The sequence below is a fragment of the Eleutherodactylus coqui genome, chromosome 6 (assembly GCF_035609145.1).
Source record: "Eleutherodactylus coqui strain aEleCoq1 chromosome 6, aEleCoq1.hap1, whole genome shotgun sequence".
Classification (NCBI taxonomy): domain Eukaryota; kingdom Metazoa; phylum Chordata; class Amphibia; order Anura; family Eleutherodactylidae; genus Eleutherodactylus; species Eleutherodactylus coqui.
The window spans coordinates 59,678,462-59,698,596 of NC_089842.1; the positions used below are offsets into that span (position 1 = coordinate 59,678,462).

The 20,135-nt window shown below is 44.9% G+C and overlaps 1 protein-coding gene across 1 annotated transcript in view; it reads left to right on the forward strand.

Annotated features, from left to right (window-relative positions):
* The first annotated feature begins 5,607 nt into the window (after positions 1 to 5,607).
* The window catches only part of LOC136632189 (tyrosine-protein phosphatase non-receptor type 11-like), a 110,307-nt gene continuing 95,779 nt past the window's right edge, over positions 5,608 to 20,135 (forward strand). Inside the window, exon 1 of the mRNA XM_066606898.1 lies at positions 5,608 to 5,751. Within this exon, the coding sequence (XP_066462995.1) occupies positions 5,738 to 5,751 (14 nt within the window). The 5' untranslated portion in view covers positions 5,608 to 5,737. The remainder of the gene's footprint in view (positions 5,752 to 20,135) is intronic.

Sequence of the window (20,135 nt, forward strand, 5' to 3'; positions counted from 1 at the left end):
TACAAGTAAACTGCGCTCGGCGTCTTCCCTGACTGACATCCTGCACGAAACTCCAGCCCAGCAGCAGCAGAGGAATTCTGGCTTTTAAAATTTCGAATTTGGCGCCTTCCTGATGCTGGACACGCCCCCCAGGCCATGGCTCCGCCCCCACACGACTCGACGATGTCTGACGTCACTTCGCTGCGTCGGACCCGGGGGATACTCACCGCACTGCCGCTAAAGCTTTCGCGGCCCCAGAGAGAAGCTGGATGCCCCACTGGACGCCATGCTGAGCCAATACTCCAAGTGCCGCGCTGACAGGGAAGCCAGGTACTAGGATTTCTGCTTCTCCCAGCCAGCAAACCACATGGGAAGCGTGCTGGGGAGATCTGGCGCTAACAGCGCGCTTTAAGGAGGTTCAGACTGCGCCATTCTGCGGGTGAGGGTCCAGCTTACATGGTCTCACCCGCGCAGACCCTGCCAGCCCAACAAAGAGGGAACCCTGGCATACACCTGGAGGTTCCGCTAGGATTGTCCATGTAAGCGGGACCTTCACCCGCAGGATAGCGCAGTCTGAACCTCCTTAAAGAGTGCTGTTAGCGCCAGATCTCCTCACCTGTAAAGATGAGCGAGCATTGCCCTTAGCGAGTACCTGTCCGCTCGAAAGAAAAGGTTCGGGTGCCAGCGAGCTGCAGCAGTCAGCAGGGGGGAGCGGGGAGATCTCCCCTCCGTTCCTTCCCGCTCTCCCCCGCAGCTCCCTGCCCGCCGCCGGCACCCGAACCTTTTCTCTCGAGCGGGCAGGTACTCGCTAAGGGCAATGCTCGCTCGAGCAATTGCCCATATCGAGTATGCTCGCTCATCACTAATCACCTGAATATGACCTAAAATATTTTTGTGAAGAAAATGTTCTCCAAAGTGCTGGCCGGAGGGGTATTTCTTCCTTGTAATGTGCTGTCCACTCTTGTAAGTAAGGTCTGCCTCTAGTAATGGAGACACCCAGACACAACACAAGAAGGGAAGGATTGTGATGACCATGATGCTCACAGAAGTCTGAGGGGAGGGGGAAAGGGAGAAACACTTCGTTAGACATGGCTGCTGCTAATGCCGAGTTAATTAATGTCACTACTGAAATCACCAATATTACTATGTGTGCTATAGCCAGCTAGAGAGCAAAATATGCAGTTTTTCCTATGTGCAGTGTATGGGAGATATGAACACAGCTGTCTCCACCCACCAGATCAGAGTGAAATGAGAAATCAATTAAAAAAAAAAAAAAAGCCTGCAGAGGGGAAAACTAGTGATAAATGCAGGATACAAGTCATATAATGGCCAGATATAATGTTATCTCATGTGTACATGGCAACTTATTCTGAAAAGTCATCTGAAAGTGTAGGTACGCTGTAACACAGGACTCCCTTTCTCTGTTGGCAGTGTGATACCAGTGGCCCAAAGTCATTTAACAATTTGAAAACACCAAATTATTCATATAAGAAATAAGTGCCTGTCCATCTATATTAATGCCAGTTATAATGCCCAAACAGGTAGGACCAACCTGGACTGCACCCATTTTGCTGCACAACATCCCCAACTGCTTGAGCCCAATGGCCAAAGTCATTTAAAGGGTCACTCTTGTAAAAACACATCTTTCCATCCCAGCCCTCCATGTGATTGTCTGTCACACTCTGGATGTCTCCTATGTATGTTAGTCCCTTCTATGCAATGCAGCCTCCTGTCTGATACTTATCAGGCACCATCTTGAATTATTAGATTTCTCTCCGCTTTTTCTGCTTCTGCTGATGTATCATGGGGGTTGATAGCACAGCACAAAGAATCACATGGTCAACTGCAGCCAGTAAGAGCTCTTTCTGGAATGTGTTATCATTACCCTCTATATTCTCTTACATATGCTACAAATCTTAAAGGGGTTGTCCAGTGAAAGCAAGTGGGGTTACACACTTCTGTATGGCCATATTAATGCACTTTGTAATATACATCGTGCATTAAATATTGGCCATACAGAAGTTATACACTTACCCCCTCCGGCGCTGGCGTCCCCGTTTCCATGGCGACGATGAAGCCTCTTCTCTGGTCGCCGCAAAAGTCGACGCTTGTGCAGATAAGAATCCTCTGCTGGCTGCGTCGGGCTCACGAGCGGCGTCCTGGCTCCTCCCTCTTCTCCGCGTCATCGTAGCGCACCCTCCGTCACGTGGTGCCGATCAGCCAATGAGGTGGCTGTAATCGGCGGTGGAACGCAGGATAGAGAAGAACATTCACGGTGCACCATGGGAGAAGACAAAAACTGTAGCGTACCCTTTAAACCCCACTCTGGTGCCCATTCTTGCACCAATTCTTTCCGTTTTCAGGCTCCTTTCATCTGCAGTCACCTCTGGGCGGCTCTCTAATGTAATTACGTTCTCATTAATGGGCCAGTAAAACCAAAAATATGTAGAGGATTAAGAAGGCTTTTGTTTTTACATTTTCTTTTATGATATAGCTGCAGTTATTGCTTCTTTAACCCTTTTAATGTTTTTGTATTTTGCTTTTTCCTCCCCACTTTCAAAAGATCATAGCTCTTCTTTATCCCTCAGCGCGGCGGGCCGGGAGCTTGTTTCTGTGCAGGGCAAGTCCTCTTTTACAACGGTGCTATTTAATCATAAAGTGTACTGAAAAACTTAAAGTGAAATGGCAAAAAAACCTAAACCATCGGATGGGTCAGTACAATTACGACAATATCAAGTTTATGGTTTTTTTCTGCATGACTTAAAAAAAAAACTTGGAAATTTTTATTTTTGTGTTAACGTGTGTGAAGGCTTGTTTTTTGTGAGACGTCCTGTAGTTTACTATTCCGGGGTACATGTGACTTTTTGATAGTTTTTGTTTTTTTTTCTTTAACTTTAAGACAGGCTGAATCAAAAAGGGCAATTGTGGTGCATGTTTTTTTTTCTTGCCGACATTCACTCTGCGGGATGGGGGAGGGGCTCAGCACAGGGGACAATAAAGGAGCATAGCGGGCTGTAGAACTGTATAGATGCACAAGGAGCTCTATTACTGTATAGAGGCAGATGCTGCCGTATAGCTATATAGGGGCACAAGGACTGTATTACACTGAGGCGCCTTTCACACAGGCGACAGATATCGCTGCAAGAAAATTGCCGCTGTGTTCTGTGCCATATCGCTGCGTTATCGCAATTTTGAGGCACTACAACGCCAGGCAACTTCGCAGCGCTCTTCTGTTGGGATTTTTGGAAGGGCTTGAAATAGAAGCTCTACCCCAGAAATAAACCAAAAATATGTGCACTAAAAAGATTACATCACCTAACAGGCGCTGTCCGCGCCTCCGCCACAGCTCCAGCACTTGTTTGAAGTCTTCAGCCAGCACTTCCTGGTCAGGAGTTTCAAAAGCCCCACCTATAGGAAGCGCTGACTCTGATTGGCTCTCGAGCGCCGCAGCTCAGCCAATCACTGCAGGGCTCTATTAACCATTTACAACCATTCAATGTGATGCTCATCAAGCGCTGCAGTGATTAATTTGCGAGCGCCGCAGCTCAGCCAATCACAGACAGCACTTCCTGGAGGCGGGATTTTTTAAACTCCTGACCAGGAAGCGCTGGCTGAAGACTATACACAAGGGCCAGAGCTGCGGAGAATTGCGGCAGAGTGGACAGCGCCTGTTAGGTAGCTTATTGTTTTTTTTAACGTAGCTAAGGCTTATTGTGGGGCTGAAACGGCAGGAGTTCCTACTGTAAAAGCTGCATCGCACAAAAAAATGTGTTTTCGTGCGATGCAACAGAAAGGAAGACTCCATAGGGGAAACATGAAAACAAAACCTCGCAAATCACAGCAGGATAGAGCATCCTGCGATTTTATTTTTCTCGTAGTCTACAAAACATCGCTAATGTGAAGAAACCCATTGGAGAACACGGGCTTCACATACATGTGATTTGTGGTACTGTCACATCACGAGAAAATTGCACAATTTCGTCACCTGTGCCTAAAGGGGATATCGGAGTTAAAATGTAAAAAACAAAATCATATCCTCCCCTCTCCCTGCAGCTTCAGCGCCGTATTCTTAGGCTTCCACAATGTTGATTGGCTGCGGCGCAGCATTAAAGCCTCTGTAATCAAGCAGGAGCACGTCAGGTCCTCAGCTGTTAGACGCAGCCAAGGACCCGGAGGAGTAGCAGTTTCATAACAGCTTCTGCCTTCTCCTTTCCAAGCTACATAGCGCTCAATGAGTGTCATGAACTAAAGGGTGAAAGTGGAGGTATAACTTCCATCATGTGACCTGGCGATCACATGGCTGCTGGGTGCCCTGTCACAGCCCTGCTAGTGACGATTGTCACTACAAGGGGGTGGTTTTCCCTGTAACTGGATCTACAGTGAAAAAGTGTGAAGGAGGAAAAAAATAAAGCTGTGAATGACCCCCAGAGGTCTTAAATAATATCATGGGGGACAGAGGTGGTTTTGCTTCCGCCTCCCAATTCTGCACCAAATACCGCCCATGGCACGCTATGGAAAAGTTTTTTCCTGCACACGAATGGAGATCTATTGCAGGGATGCCAGCCGGGCACCGGGTCTGATTCCACTGTGGGCCCCCGGTTGTGTGCAGCTGTAGCTTTAAAAAAACCTTTATGGAGAAGAAAGTAACCGCACTGTAAACACTATCACTGTAGAACCGCCATTATATGGCGCCCACATTATATAGCAGCTACTAGAGGCAGACCGCTGGATCTAAGCTGCTGTGCTATAAAGGTCTTATTATATATATGGTGTGTATTAGTGGGGCAATTCATGGCTGGCAGCGATGGTGGGCGGCACCAGCTGAACCCTTGCAGCCGGGCCCGATGATTACTGCAGCTCTGCTACCTGTGCCGCACTTACGACTGTCCGTTCTACATTTTGCCGACCTCCCTAGATGACCGCATTTACGTAAAAAAATTTTGCAAATGTCCCATAGAGGTCAATGGGAGGAGGAGGGTGGGGGCGCAAATGCGCACGCAATCCAAAAGGCGATTCCTGGAACGCTGTATAATTACGCTAGGAAAAGAGCACGTCTAGAACTAATTATCCAATCGGTGAGGCCATGCGGCGGTGCCAGCCATACAACCAATCAACCCCATGCCAGTTCGCTGCCGCCTGCGGTTCCCTCCCTGACCCACTATGAATATCAGTAAAGTATAAAACCAACTTTTTCCTTCTCCATAGACTTCGATGCAGGCGGAGCACCCTGTGCAGCACCTCTTCCCCCGGCCATTCGCCCTCAATGGCACCTGAGCATGAAGAGGAGACAGTCAGCAGGTTGCACCTCGCACAGGAAGTGTGACTAACGCCGGCGCTGTCAGCCCCACGGGGAAGCCGGGCCTCCGTCACGGCATTTACTAACCCAGGTGGACGAGAAGAGCGCGCCCGAAAACCGCCCAGCCCCGACAGCGGACGTACATCGTATAACCTGCCAATCAGAGGATACGAATCCGTAAGGACAGCCCACTGCGCCACATGATTGGTCAGAGGCTTCGCGATCAATGTATAGGCGTGTCCTTTGGTGAATATTGTATGACTTGGGCGGGGCCGTGAGTCGCTTTGTGGTCACGGTGGGTGTGTCTGTGGGCGTGGCTCAGGGCGCACGGAGTTACAGGAGCAGACTGGGGGTGACCGGATCTGTGTGAGATCGCCGAGCCCGGCGGACGGAGAGCCCAGTAGTCAGAGCGGAGCGGCGGGAGAAGGATCCGCTTCCTGATCAGGCCGGGCAGCAGCTGACATGACGTCCCGCAGGTGAGCCTATGCTAAGAGCCGGACTGCTCTATAGGTGGATGTCCCCTATATCATCAGGGCTTCATTCATTACTAAGGCAGATCCCATCCTATACGTGTCCATTCTATGCTTCTATCATCCCCATCCCCTCTGCCTGCCTCCCCATCAGTAATGGACCACTTGGCGAATTGACCGACCATTGGCAGCGTTAATGACAACTTCACTAGAAATGGCGCGCCGCTGTAATGAATGCATTGTATAGAAGGTTGATGATGCAACTTACCTTTTGACATATGTGGCCTTATTAACTCGCAATGATGTAACAGCACATCTGAGATTCCACCGCTCCGCACAGGCGGGGCTAAAATCATTGTTTCTGACCAATGAAAATCTAAACTGCGGTGCCGTTACTGATCTGCGACCTCATCGTCTCGGCTGTTATTTCGGGAGGGTGTAAATATTAATATTAAGTCCCGGAGAGTTGTGAATTCTATTAATGCGGATTAGAATTCCGTGCGTAATGTTGATGAAGAATGACGACTCTGACCTTCATAGGGGGTCGTTGACTTCCGCTCTGCCCCGTGTACCCCTCCACTAGGAACCTCTTGAGTCTCCTCCACTGTGTCGCCCTCTGTCCCCCTTCTACCACCTCTCTGTGCTCTTCCCCATTTGGTTTGTTTCACTCCTCCTTGGTGACTCTTCCATCACTTAGGTCCCCCTTATCGTGTGCCCTCTTGCAGCTCCTCTTCCGACTCCATCAGTGCCCCCTTATCTTGTGTTGCATCGTTTTCCCATCATGCCTCATCCGTGACCCCCATCTCTTGCCCCGCTTTTCTTTCACTTCCTTCCCTCTTGTGAGACTTTTGATGTCGCTTGACTTTTTTTGCACAACTTTTTTTTTTTTTTTTTTGTCACTCTGCTCTTCTCTTAACTTTTTTGCCATCTCTTCTTCCCCCTTTCTTCGATTCTTCTATATTAATAATTTTGACTCTCTGCTTTCCAACTTTTGATTGACTTCTGAACACTCGGTAGTTGTATGGACTGTCAATTTCTTGAATTGGTCCCTATTTTGCTACATATAAGTTCTCAAAAAAAAAAAAGTGTGCAGCCTCCAACCGTCTTGGGAGAGGGGGGAGTGGTTGGCACGGTTCTCACTATAGTCTCTATGGCTATGTTCCAGCAGCCCCCTGACGAAGCTACACACATGGTAGTGATCTGCGTGGGGCCATGTCCGCTCGCGGTACCTTCATGGAAGCGTATTATTTCGAATGACCTCGGTAATTTAAGTATTGTTAGCATGCTGTATTTGAGTCCTCCTGTGTACCTTTTGTGGATGTCACATTTGCCATCAGGTTGTGACTATCATTCACTTTGGTCATTAGTTCTATTAGGACTCTTAAGGCTTGCTCACATGAGCGTATTCATACAGTGTATTACATGTGCAAATTTCGCGCATGTAATACAGAGTGAATAGAATCCATTGGTTCATTCACATGAGCGGATCTCTTTCATGCAGTGTACGATCGTGTGAAGAAATACACGACATGACCCATCTTTTGCGCGCCCATTGAAATCAGAAAATATGCGTATTTGCAGAAAAGCAGTGTGATTTTGTGTGTGTACATACACGTGGGAATGGGCGAAATCTGCAGCCCGGCCGTAGGCTGATTTGGTTGCTATTATTTAATGCTAGTGTTGGATGTTACATTGTATACACACAGTGCTGTGCAGAAGTTTTAGGCAGATGTGGGGGAGCTACAAAGAATGCTTTAAAATGTAGAAGTGTTAAAGGGGATGTACCCTTGCTGATCGGTGGGGGTCTCGCCGCTGAGGTCCATGCCGATCTTGAGAATGGGACTCCCCTGTTCTCCTGTCACTGTAGGGGTTGCTTCTGCCTGCGAAAAGTGATGTCACTCCGAATGGAGCGCCGCCCTAGCATGCGCGGTCAGCGCTACATTCATTTCAGTAGGAGTGATGGAAATACTTGAGCGGGTGCGCCAGTCGGGTACTTGACAGATCCAATGAAAGTGAATGAGGAGCTGGTGTTCCCTTGACCAGCACTAGGTTCAGTCTCCTCCTCGCTGCTGGGACAGGACACCCATAACCCCTGTTCTTGAGGTCGGTAGGGTTCACCCACCGATCAGCGAGTTATTCCCTATCCTGTGGATACAAATTCTGGTAAAACCCCTTTTAATAGTTTATTTTCATTAATTAACAAAATGCAAAATGAATGAACAAAAGAGAAATCAACATCAAATCAGTATTTGTTGTAACCGCCCTTTGCCTTCAAAACAGCATCAGTTCTTCTAGATACACGTGCACACAGTTTTTGAAGGATCTTGGCACGGAGGTGTTTCCAAACATCTTGGAGAACTAACCTTAGATCTTCTGTGGATGTCAGCTTGCTCAAATCCTTCTGTCTCTTTATGTAATCCTCGACAGACTGGATGATGTGAGATCAGAGCTCTGTGGGGCCGTATCAGCACTTCCAGGACTCCTTGTTCTTCTTTATGCTGAAGATGGTTATTAATGATGTTGGGGGTTGTTGTCCGGCTGCAGAATAAATTTGGAGCCAAACAGACTTCTATTTTTGAAAAAAAAAAAACCCTTACCTTGCAGCATTGTTTCCCAACACCTGCCTAAAATGTGAACACAGTACTTCTTCTTTTTTTTTTTTTTTTTTTTTTTTTAGGTGGAGTGTTTTTAGATGGTTTTAATTCTTCTGACAGACATTTTCCTGTGTTTTTTGCATATTCTCAGAGTTTTTTTTATCCTGCTGTTTTGGGTGTGCACCACCGTATTCCATATGAAACTTTAGTTTTCTTCTGTGCATCGTAGTTTTTGCACCCCTGTGCATATAGATTTGTGCTGCCCATCTTTTATCGCTTCATGCCAGCGGTCAGTGGGCTCTCACTTCCTGCACCCCCATCTATAAAAACATTTGACAGGAGTTCTTATAAAATAACTTTCCTGTTATGATGCTGAAACTTGTGCAAAACGGAGTGTAAATAGTTTTCTTAAAGGGGCCACTCTGTTGATTTTTTTTGTTTTTTATTATTATTCATTTGTTATGCAGCTATCCCCTCAGTATATAGAAGTGAGCTAGTGTTACTTGGTTAGTTATTTCTCTCTGGTACTTCCAGCCTCTTTTTCCTCAGATGGTCATATGATCAAGCAGATCTGAACTGGTCAGAACTGAGAAGTTATGTGTTTTCTAGTCAGTTTCTCCATCTGGTGATGCTGTTACATGGGACCTGACTACAGGGGGGAACACAGTCATTCCTGTCACAGTTACTGATGATCACACAGTTATAATAGAGGAGATCACAGCTTTTCCTCCTGACTGTATACTCATGCTCTGTAGCTTATTTAGAAGACTATAGGAGTTAATGATCATTAAACTCCCCCCTGCAGAAATAAATGTATAGCTGTGCTGATGCATCATGGGATAGATGTGAAAGTGAAAAAACAAATCTTTCAGCATTAAGTTGATGGCTGATAAGTGGGCTGCACTGCAGGGAAATGGTTGGAAGACACAGAGGAGTGATCAACTAAGGGGGGCAGGGATGGAAAAATGTGTTTTCGTCTGAGTTGCCCTTTAAGTTGCAATCTGGGGATAAATAATATATTTGTTTACATACCGTGTTTCCCTGAAAATAAGACCCTGTATTATATTAATTTTTGCCCCCAAAGAGGCACTAGGTCTTATTTTTTGGGGAAAGCATATTATACTTGCCTAGCAGCCGTGTCCTTCCATTTTGTTAGGGGGTAGCCCTTATTTTTAAATTGATACTAATAAAAGTTGGACTTTACGGCACTCGTCTGTGAAAGGGCTTATATAAATTCGGGTTCCCTTTACCTCAGTGACTAGATGAGGATGAGTAGGATCCCAGATCAGGCCCTTTCCTATGGCAACATTGGCCTCCCATGTACAAGAGGCACAAGTAAGTGGGGGTAGACCGGTCTGTTGGTCATGCTCTACTTTCCAGAGCACTTTGCCCACCATTTTTCAAGATTTCTTCTTGCTTCCAATCAGTGGAAGCTTCTATTTCAATCTCAAGACTAAAAGCCTCTACAGACAGAACACATCTGATAGCTGATAGTTTTGTCTAGTTGTGCAAGACTTCACTAGCAATGATCTCCATATAGGTCACCAGTAGCTTATTGGTAGGGGATTGCCACTAAAGATCCCCACCAACCAGCTGATATTGGGCGAGCTGTCATTACAGACGGAGCTGGAGGCGGAAAGCCACGTCCGTAGTGCAGTGGTCCGTTTTCGTATTGCAGGCGCAGCTCCCATTGAGTTCATGGATGCTCTGCTGTACTCCAAGTGAACTGAATGCTCAGCTATTCAAAGTATATGGGCACCTTTAGGGAATAGTCACACATACTGGATTTTCTGCAGTGGAATATCTGCACCAAATGAAGCAGACTTGCCAGAAGTACACTGTATGTAAGCTTGGCCTTAAAGGGGTTGTGCCAAAATCTAAAGTCATACCTAGTGATAAGTGAACCTTTGAAAAGTTTGGTTTGGTCTGAATTAGTTTGAACTGAATCAGAACTTCACCAATATCCTTAACTGGTGTAGAACACTGCCCAAGTGCCATACAAAATTCTCCTCTCTGAGGTCCCAGGTTCAAATCTGACCGAGGACAACATCGTCCGCCTCTTCAATAAATATATGTGCTATATAAATATAAGTGATTAAGAAGAAACCCACACAAACACGGGGAGGAGGCACATGTTTTCTTTGGTCAGATTTGAACTCTCACTGGGGCCTCCTTCAGACCAGTTCTGTTTTAGCGCAGTACAGGTGCGTGAAAAGTTCGCGGCTATACGACACTAAAGAACGGGTGATTTTCAGCTATGTTAATTAGCTGTGCAATTGCCCGTTCACACGATCAGAGGTGTGTGGTGCATATACTCCAGCTACCAGAGGAGCCTATGGAAAGAACGCACCAAAGATAGGTCAGGTCCTATCTTTTCATGCACCACGGACCTTAGATGCAAGTGCAGTCGCATGTTCTATCTTTGTTAGGTGTGAGTATTTAGTACATCAAAAATTCCTTCATCTGAACGCTTCTATACGAAACCATTGGTTCTAGTAGAAGTGCTTTCTGTGTGCGCCTCTAATGCGCTAAAACTGCGCTCGTGTGAATGAGGCCTGAAAAGCAAGTGCTAACCACTGAGCCACCATGCTTCTTCCTTCTCCTCATTCTTGGGATCAGTGGGGTCCTGCACCAAGTTATAATACATTTCAAGAGGATGGAGTTTTTTTAAAGAGCCGTCCAGATATAGCAAAAGAAATGTGCACAGCTAACTGACAACTATAGCCGACTGCCCATGGCCGTATGTGCACTGCGGGATCCGGAGTGAGCGCTTGGCTCCGAATCCCACAGCAAATACTCCCCATAGGATATGCAAGGAAAACGCTTTTCCATGCACATTCGAATCGCAGCATGTCCTATTCTAGTGCGAGGCTCGCACGAACGGCTTCCATTACAGTCAATGGAACCTGTCTGTCTCGCTGCGAGTTGGGACGGATCGGCATCATCAGCGGCGTGACTCTCTGTGCGGCGGTGCGCCAGAGCGGAAACAACTGACAGGTACGCGAGGGTCGCTGGGTCTGATTTCAAACAAGCTGTGAAGTATTAGGTCTGCAGCCTGTAGCTCAACCACTGACTGCAAGCAGAGATCTAGAAAATGTTGAAGAACTGAGTTCTTAGAAGCGTAAATATCTTTTCATTCTGCATTATATAAACGTTGTGCATAAATTGTTACATTTTTCCAATAAGTTGTATATTTATTTATTTTGCATACACGGTTACATTGTATATTTATTTAGTATCCTGCATCATTGAGTGACTGCTGACCCAGCTGTGTGAGCCATAGGCTTTTTCATTCTGCGTAAGCGTGGTCTGTAAAGTTGGTTAGATCTGCAGACATGAGTGCAAAATCCCTGTCTGTCCGTGGCTGAATATTCTTTAGATAGTTGGAAGTGTGTTAGCTCATGCCAGGGTAAATAGTTGGCAGCTGTGCTGAAACTTGGAAATCTAATTGCAGAGCTAAGCTGGAGTTGGCTGCGGGATGGATGCAGGGAAATGCCCTGCGTCTGTTCAGCGCTCTCCCACCAGTTGTTCTTAAAGGACCTTTCAGCCTGCATGGCTTTATTATAGATGACGTCCTGAGATGTATCCGTTCAGTCACCTTAAGAGAAAATATTCTGCTGGATGTGTGCAGAACATCCCGGGATACAGGCTATTTACAATGGGCACGGCATGAATCGCTTTTGTTATAGCTACCTGATTACTGTCCAAACCGGACCCAGACCTCTACGATCCCAGGCTAAGGGATTGTTCACACAAACACATTTGCGCGGCGTATTCAAGTTTTCAGTTTGTTTCCGTTTTAATAGCACAGTGAACTTTCCTTATTTTTTTTTGAAAACCCATTGAAGTTGCTGGGGAGATAAGATGGAAATATGTCTTTAAGGTCGCATTGAAAACAATAGGCGAGGCGTTCAGAGGAACGCGAAAATTAAAGGAAACCGCATCGCTGTGAGAAAACCTAGCAAACGAGTGACTCTTTCAAAAGAATAGGGTTTATAGACTCGCGTTTTGACCCGTATGAATGTCACCTTACACAGATGTGAACGAGCCCTAATACATGTGGATTACACTATAGGGGTCGGTATAGATATTTAGGCTGGGTCATTTTTGCCTAATCTGTGAAATTAGCCTAAGGCCCTCCTCACCTGAATGCTGCGTATTTGTTAAAGAGCGATGTATGATTTTTTTTTTTGCATGCACATCGGCGTATTTTACTGTTTTTGTGTCTGCTAGGCATGTTCATTTGCACGCAGCAAACAAAGACACACTAATTGTAATGGCTAATTAGTCTGAGATCCAGATGTGTTTTATCCTGCGCAATTACGCAGTGTTTCACGCATCTCCTAGCGTATTTGTCACGCATTCGTGAATCCCTATTGACTTCTTTGGGTGCGCAAAAGCGCAGGAAAATAGAGCATGCTTTGTATTGTGTTTTTTTTTTTTTTCTGCATGACCAAAATATGCGGGAAAAATATGCTCAGTGTATTAAGCGCACAAATAGGCTTGTGTAAAGGGGGCCTAAGGGTGCGTTCATGTCACTGATTTGCTGTAGATCTGCAGCAGATTTCACCTTTTCAGTTGAAAGGGTAGAATCTGCTGCAGATCTGCAGCAAATCAGTGTGAATGCATCCCTAGGGCTTAGTCACACGGGCACATCGGCTTGCCTTGGACCCTAGAAGAAATTGGTTGCAGTCAAGTCGCCGGCCAAAAACTTGCAGTTTTTGAAGCTGAAGTCAACTTGGCAGATACATTGTTGGAAAGTTGAATAACCGCATACATCTTACTGTCACAATCCTAATATAACAGTATGACAGTAGAGACAGAAACACAAAGGAGGGCTTTTTCTATACTTACTTTTGACATGTTCTATTAAAACCATCATTTGCATCTCGATATATTAGGCTTTGCACATGTCAAAGACTGACAGGAAGCCTAATGTCATTGGAAAACATGCCTGCCTTCCCGTTGTCTCCCTTATCTTTTCTTCTCAGATTGTGGGATCTTCAAGTGTTGAGTTGCTTCTCCCACTATACTTAGTAGGGTTTCCATCTGATTGGTTGATATGACTTTGAGTCATGGAGACCCCTATGTAGTCTGTTTCCCCCCCGACTTACATACACACTCTGCATCATGTATGTGATTTTGTAAAATTTACTTTCATCCTTTCTTCTCTCTGTCCTCGTAAAATCTTTTTGCAGTGTCGGCTGATCCTCGGGATTCCCTGGATGCCCCCCCCCCCCCCCCTCGCCCCAATTAGATGGTTGCTCTTTTTATTTTCCCAGAGGAAAACCAAATTGTAGTCTACAGACAGCCAACCGATAGAGCATTACTGTAGTTAATGGGGGGAAGTATGAGGCAGATGACACCTCCACCCCGTTAGGCGGACCGGTTTCTTCCCGAGGAATCTTAAGAGTGGCCAGAAGTGGAACAAACCTTTTAAGAAGATGAAAAAATAATGGTAGTTTACAGTGATTACGCTCTCTGTCAGTAGTGGTCTCCGGTCTCTAGAGGACCATTACTGCATCACATTGCTCAGCGTAAGTGGAAGGAAAGAGTGGAGCTGATCATGTGCTGCCGGCCTTCCTCACATATATCACCCGACTGTCACTTTCCCATCCTGCACACCATCAAAGTCTTACAGGATGAAAGCCGAGACTATAACTGTTTTTGCTTAGATAAATACCTTTTTGTCCTCTTGACCTGGCTTACATAGGAGTGCCTTATAATGTATAAAGAATCCTCAATATGTATATATAGTTAATCTTTTTGAACCTTGACATTTATTCAAGACCTAGAACTATGAATTGATTTTTAATAATTTTGTGGATATGGTATGATTCGATATAATGGTGATTCAAGGTACGGTTACAAACAGACCTAGATAAGCTGGGGGCTTGGCCAGAAAAATGGCAAATGAAGTTCAATGTTGATAAATGTAATGTTGTGCACATGGGCAGGAGAAACGGATGTCACCAACATACACTAAAGGGGGTACTACTAGGGAAAAGTGATATGGAAAAAGACCTGGGGGTACTAGTGGACTGTAGACTTAACTGGAGCAATCAATGCCAGTCAGCTGCTGCAAAAGCTAATAAAGTCTTGGGGTGCATTAAAAGAGGTATAGGGGCGAGGGACGAGAACATTATCCTTCCACTATATAAGGCACTTGTCAGGCCTTACATGGAATACTGCGTACAGTTCTGGACACCGGTGCTCAGGAAAGATGTTACAGTGCTGGAGGGGGTTCAAAGAAGAGCAACTAAACTAATACATGGAATGACGGGACTGGAATACCCAGAGAGGCTATCCAAATTGGGACTATTTACTCTAGAAAAAAGAAGGTTAAGAGGCGACCAAATAACCATGTATAAGTACATGAGGGGACAACACATGGATCTCTCCCGCGATCTGTTTACACCCAGGACTGTGACGATAACAAGAGGGCATCCGCTAAGTCTAGAAGAAAGCAGGTTTCATCACCAAAACAGAAAAGGGTTCTTTACTGTAAGAGCAGTGAGACTGTGGAACTCTCTGCCTAAGGAAGTGGTGATGGCAAAATCCATAGGGGACTTGATGTCTTTCTGGAGCCGAAGGATATTGTAGGTTATAAATCTAAGGTTAATTGTTAATCTGATAGGCAGGTAGGAAATATTAGGGGTTGATTCACGGATTAGTCTGATTTCCATTAGGGAGTCGGGAAAGAATTTTTCCCCCAAAAGGGCTAATTGGCTCCTGCTTCTTGTTTTTTTTTTTTTTTGCCTTCCTCTGGATCAACAACACAGGAGGATAAACAGGCTGAACTAGATGGACACTGTCTTCATTCGGCCTTAGTAACATAGTTTGTATGTAAAAGTCAGGGCCACTCAGAGTATTCTCTGAATGAAAAGTAGGAAACTTTAGTATATAAGAGCATAAGGTCCACATGGTAGCCTATATATCCAAATCCAATAATGCCTATAGAAACACACATGATCCAAAAATGTATAAAATATACTACTTTATTAAATTCAACCATAATAGAAACACAAAGGCAGCAGTACTCAAACTAAGCGCACCGCAGGGTTAAACCAATCCAAAGGAATACATATAAATAAGTCAATAAAGTGCAAATGTGTATATATTACAAAATTGTATAAATCTCAATTGTATCCTTGACGGAGCTAACATAAAACGCTTGTCGGGGCTCGGCTACACTCGGGGTCTGTAGAACTATGTTTTCACAACTAGGATTGACCATTCAGATGTATATAATCTTGCACTTTATTGATTTATGTTATATGTATATCTTTTTAATACTGTGGTGTGCGTAGTCTGGGTACTGCTACATTGTATGTTTATTTTTTATATTGTTGGAAAGGGTTAATAAAACATTATATTTCATGGATTTGGGGGGCATGTGTGTTTCGATAAGTATTATAAGTAGGAAACTTTGTGGAACACTTAGATGAGTGATGGAAACTTTTTTGCACTGTTGTGATGCCTGTCAGCCATCTTGGATTTAGCCCAAAACACTTCAAGTAGTCTCTAGGACAATGCAAGGCTACCAGTTACCCTAAACATCTGAATCAGTTTCCTGACGGGTCTTGCTGTCTTCCTGGGTGTTCTTGATTGAAGGCCTTGGCCACCTCACATGAGATCATCCTGATAAATCGGTAACAGACATTCAATTCTGTCCTGGATTGCTGATGGCATCTTCTGGTACCTGGAAAGACATGGGATTTGTAGTTTCCATACCACATTATTCAACAGGACCTCCATAACTTAAAAAATCATTGCAGGTAGTGAAAACATGACCGTGCCTATCAATTTCTGGCAAAATTCTACTCTTATGAAGTTTCTTGGCCTGAATTCAAGTTAGCCAACAGACACCACCATGGTGCCAAAAAAGTTTTCCCCACTGATCTAAGGGTTCCACAAAGTTTCCTACTTGTAACTTTTTTTTTTTCATAAACGGCTAATATCCTGGTATTGCAAGCTTTCATTATTCGGAAGGTAAAACAAGTGACCCTATGAAAGTCTTTATAGTCCATCCCATTTGGGTTGTTGGCACCACTGGTACATGCTCCATTCACCAGACAGTCCAAAAAAACTGTTGTCGGTTCATCCATTTGTATCTGTGCCCACAATCAGCACTACAATCCCAGGTCCATCCTGTTGGTATGTGACATTTTTTACTCTCTAGACTTGTTTTGGCTCCTTTCATATTTTGGTTGTTAATGTCCCGTACAGGTCTGGGATCTGTATAATACTCTGCACTAGGAATACCATATACAACGCTTGAAAGTTTGTGAACCCTTCAGAATTTGCCATATTTCTGCTTATAGTTGACCAAAAACTACATGAGATTTCCTAAAAACAGATAGAGAACCAATAGAATAAAAAATATTAGACTTTTTTGTTAAGGGAAGTGTTCCAATATCACATGTCTGTGAGTGGCAAAAGTATGTGAACCTTTACTTTCAGTATTCGGGTGTGACTCCCCATTGTGCAGCAATAACTGCGACTAAACATTTCCGGTAATTGTTGATTAGTCCCGCACATCAGCTTGGAGGAATTTTAGCCCATTCCTCCATACAAAATCGCTCCTTCAACTGTTGTGTTGGGTTTCCTCCATGAACTGCTTGCTTCAGGACCTTCCACAACATATATAGAGGATTTAGGCCTCCTGCACACGGGCGGATCAGACCCAACATGCGGGATTCCCGCAGCGGAGTTTGACCCGGTGCCCAGCGGGTGACCCCCAGCTTATCTTTCCGCCGTCTTTTCCTCTGCTGTTGACGTGCCGTCCGACGCGCAGTACAGAGGACGCTGTGCCGTGGCTATGGCGATGGTTGCGGCAGCCATGTCATTCTGCAATTATGATTGCAGAATGACCGCAGGACAGAATGCTTCCACTGACGTCAATGGAAGCCGGCCATGCGTGGCCCACACAACAAAATTGCAGCCTGCTGCGATTTCTCCCCCGCAAACCATTATACTACCACCACCATGCTTCACAGAGAGTAGGAGGTTGTTGTTCAGTGTTCTCATGATGGACTCAGGAACATTAACATTCGCTGATGTAAGAAAGGCCTTCACTTAGAGGTTTCCTTGGGTTCCTTTGTGACCTCGAGGACTATTAATCACCTTGCTCTTGCCGTGATGCTGGTTGGTTGACAACACCTTGGTTGGCCATTCTTGCCATTACAGGTGTGTTTAGAAAAAGGTGATCCCACAAGTTGCAACTTTGAAAACGGTCATCCAGAAGCGTGATTCCAGCACTGTGAAAATTCCTTTTTAGCATTGGTTTAAAGTGTTGCAATGGTTTATAATCGCACAAAATTCTTATGTGACGCCGCATCATATTGTTCCTAATTTATACCTTTTGGTCATGATTTTGTTTTTGAACTTATTGGGTTAGTAGTTATATATTTGTTCTCACTGCACATCATTCTTTTTATCAGTTTTTATGCTGTTTTTATTGAGTGTCGTTGCTCATGCAGCGGGCGCCATCTTGGAAAAGGGAAACAGTGCAGTGAACCAAGGGCAAACAGGAGTGTGTAAATGGAATAAGAAAGATGGCGTCTGAAGCCTCAAAAATAGAATATGTGATAAAAGTATGCCATGCGACATAGCGGGCAGCACTGGTCTAAGGCCTTTCTCAGACAAACGTAAGTTGGCACTCACAAGGACATGCATACTTGCGGGATGCCAAAGATTACCATACGCTATCTTGGCATGTTGTATTTTTTGGGGGGGAGTTTGCTTAACTTTTCTCACGCTGTGAGAGGCACAGAAACTGCGCATGTCCTACTCTGTGAGCGTATGCTCGTGTAAACGGGCCCAACCCTGTTTACTGGTTTAAATGTTATGGCTGATTGGCACATATGAAATATTCCTAGCGGAAACCTGGCCATGTCTGACGGCATCGGTTCACCTGTCATGTACGGGCGCCACAGGCGCCTACAGTTGTTAGTCATAATCTTACAAAATCTGCTTTTGATGTGGTTTTGTCACTTATGAGAGCTGTCGTGGTGGAAGCGCGTCTTTTACGTTGGGTTGCAGTTCTTCTTGCTGACGCTCTGTTTCCACTTTGCTAGGCTCTTTCATTTCATGGCCTCTTACGTTACCTTTCTCTGGCCCAGAGCCGCCCCACTAATGCTTTGGCGCTCATTTCTAAATATAAAATAGATTTTTCACCTTTTTTTTTTCTTCACACCTTCCCATGTAGTCCAAACCAGGAAAGGAAGCAAAATCTGTTGTTGGACTTCAGTTAGCCCAATATCCTCACATGAAGCCCCGCCATCTAAGCCAAGTCCATCAGTACTACTTGTCAGTAGCGGCTCCTTCCCTCTCATAGGGAAGTTTTTGGTTTTTTTTTGGACTGCGCATGATGGCGTATCTTACGAACGCTGCCATGTGCAATCTTCCTGGCTTCTTCCTGTTTAAATTTCCCGCTCTGTCACTTCCCAACGGCACGTGCAGATGTATTTGTGTATGTACGGCGTTGATTACACACCCATAGAGAGTAATGGGCTCTAGTCCATGAAATGCGTGACAAAATAGACGTTCTTGCATGCAGGTAAGGCATGCAATAAATATTCACTAATGTGAATGGATCAATGTAATGTACTTTCATTGACTCCATTGACCACATATCACGCTTGCGTAATAAGCAGTGAAATTACACCTGTGTGAGCCTAGCCTTAGTTTGATGCGTTCCTTTCCTGCGCAGTGACGCAGCCTATCACACATTTTCTCCTAGCATATTGTGCGTGTATTTGCACATCCCCATTGACTTCTATGCATCCATACATGATATATAGGATACAGGACAGCTGCAACACAAAGAAACTGACTTCTGTCTGTGCAGCTCTGGACCCCAAGATCCTCTTACACTGCTTTCACACGCATGTGTTTGCGCATGCAAAATGCAGATAATAGAACCAATCGATTTCAATGAGTTCATTCACATTTCTGTATTCGGCATGTGCCTTTTGCCCGGGCCAAAACAAAAAAACTGTTCTATTCTGCATATTTGCGCACTAGAAGTCCCCATAGAAGTCAGTGGGGTGCGCAAATCTACGTGAAAAATCTGCACCATGTAGATGAAGCTTTAAAGTGTCGAAGTATTGCTTGTATCTTCTGACAAAGTTTGCAGTGTCTGATGCTGCACCTCCTGCAGTAAATGTGTCAGATTATGACTTGTGTCTTGTTGTAAATATTTTTTTTTTTGCCATTTTATCCCTCTGAAGGGTGTACGCCTGATTTCCAGTTTTCTCAAAACTGGTAGAAGGAACCTGCTGCTGTGCTGTGTTCTATAGACAGCCCCATGTCTACAATCTGTAACAGAAATATCACGTAGGACAACGTACAGCCGTGCTGAGCAGTGTAGATGTGAATAAATGTCAGCAAATAATTCACAATTGGCTCCAGCAGGAAGTCTGTGAGGGAGTGTCCATCTCTCCCTCTCCTTTGCTGTCATGGAATTCAAAGAGCACAATATTTCATCCCCCTCCTTCACTTCCTGCTCTGCAGTTATGCCATCTGAAGTAAAGGCTCATTAAGACACGGGGGAAAAAATTATATTCTATATTATATTATTATTTTTTAATTATTATTATATATAATATTTTTTTTAATCCAGAGCTTTCACTTTTCATTCTATTTCCGTGTCCAGGACTAGAAGCCCTCTTCCAGCTGTCCCTGCCATGATCATAGACTCAGGCCAATCTACGTCTGATTTTTATGTCTGCATGATCCGAACAAATTATCTTCCGCAGTTCAGATCGTGCCGCATTCACACTGAACGATGAT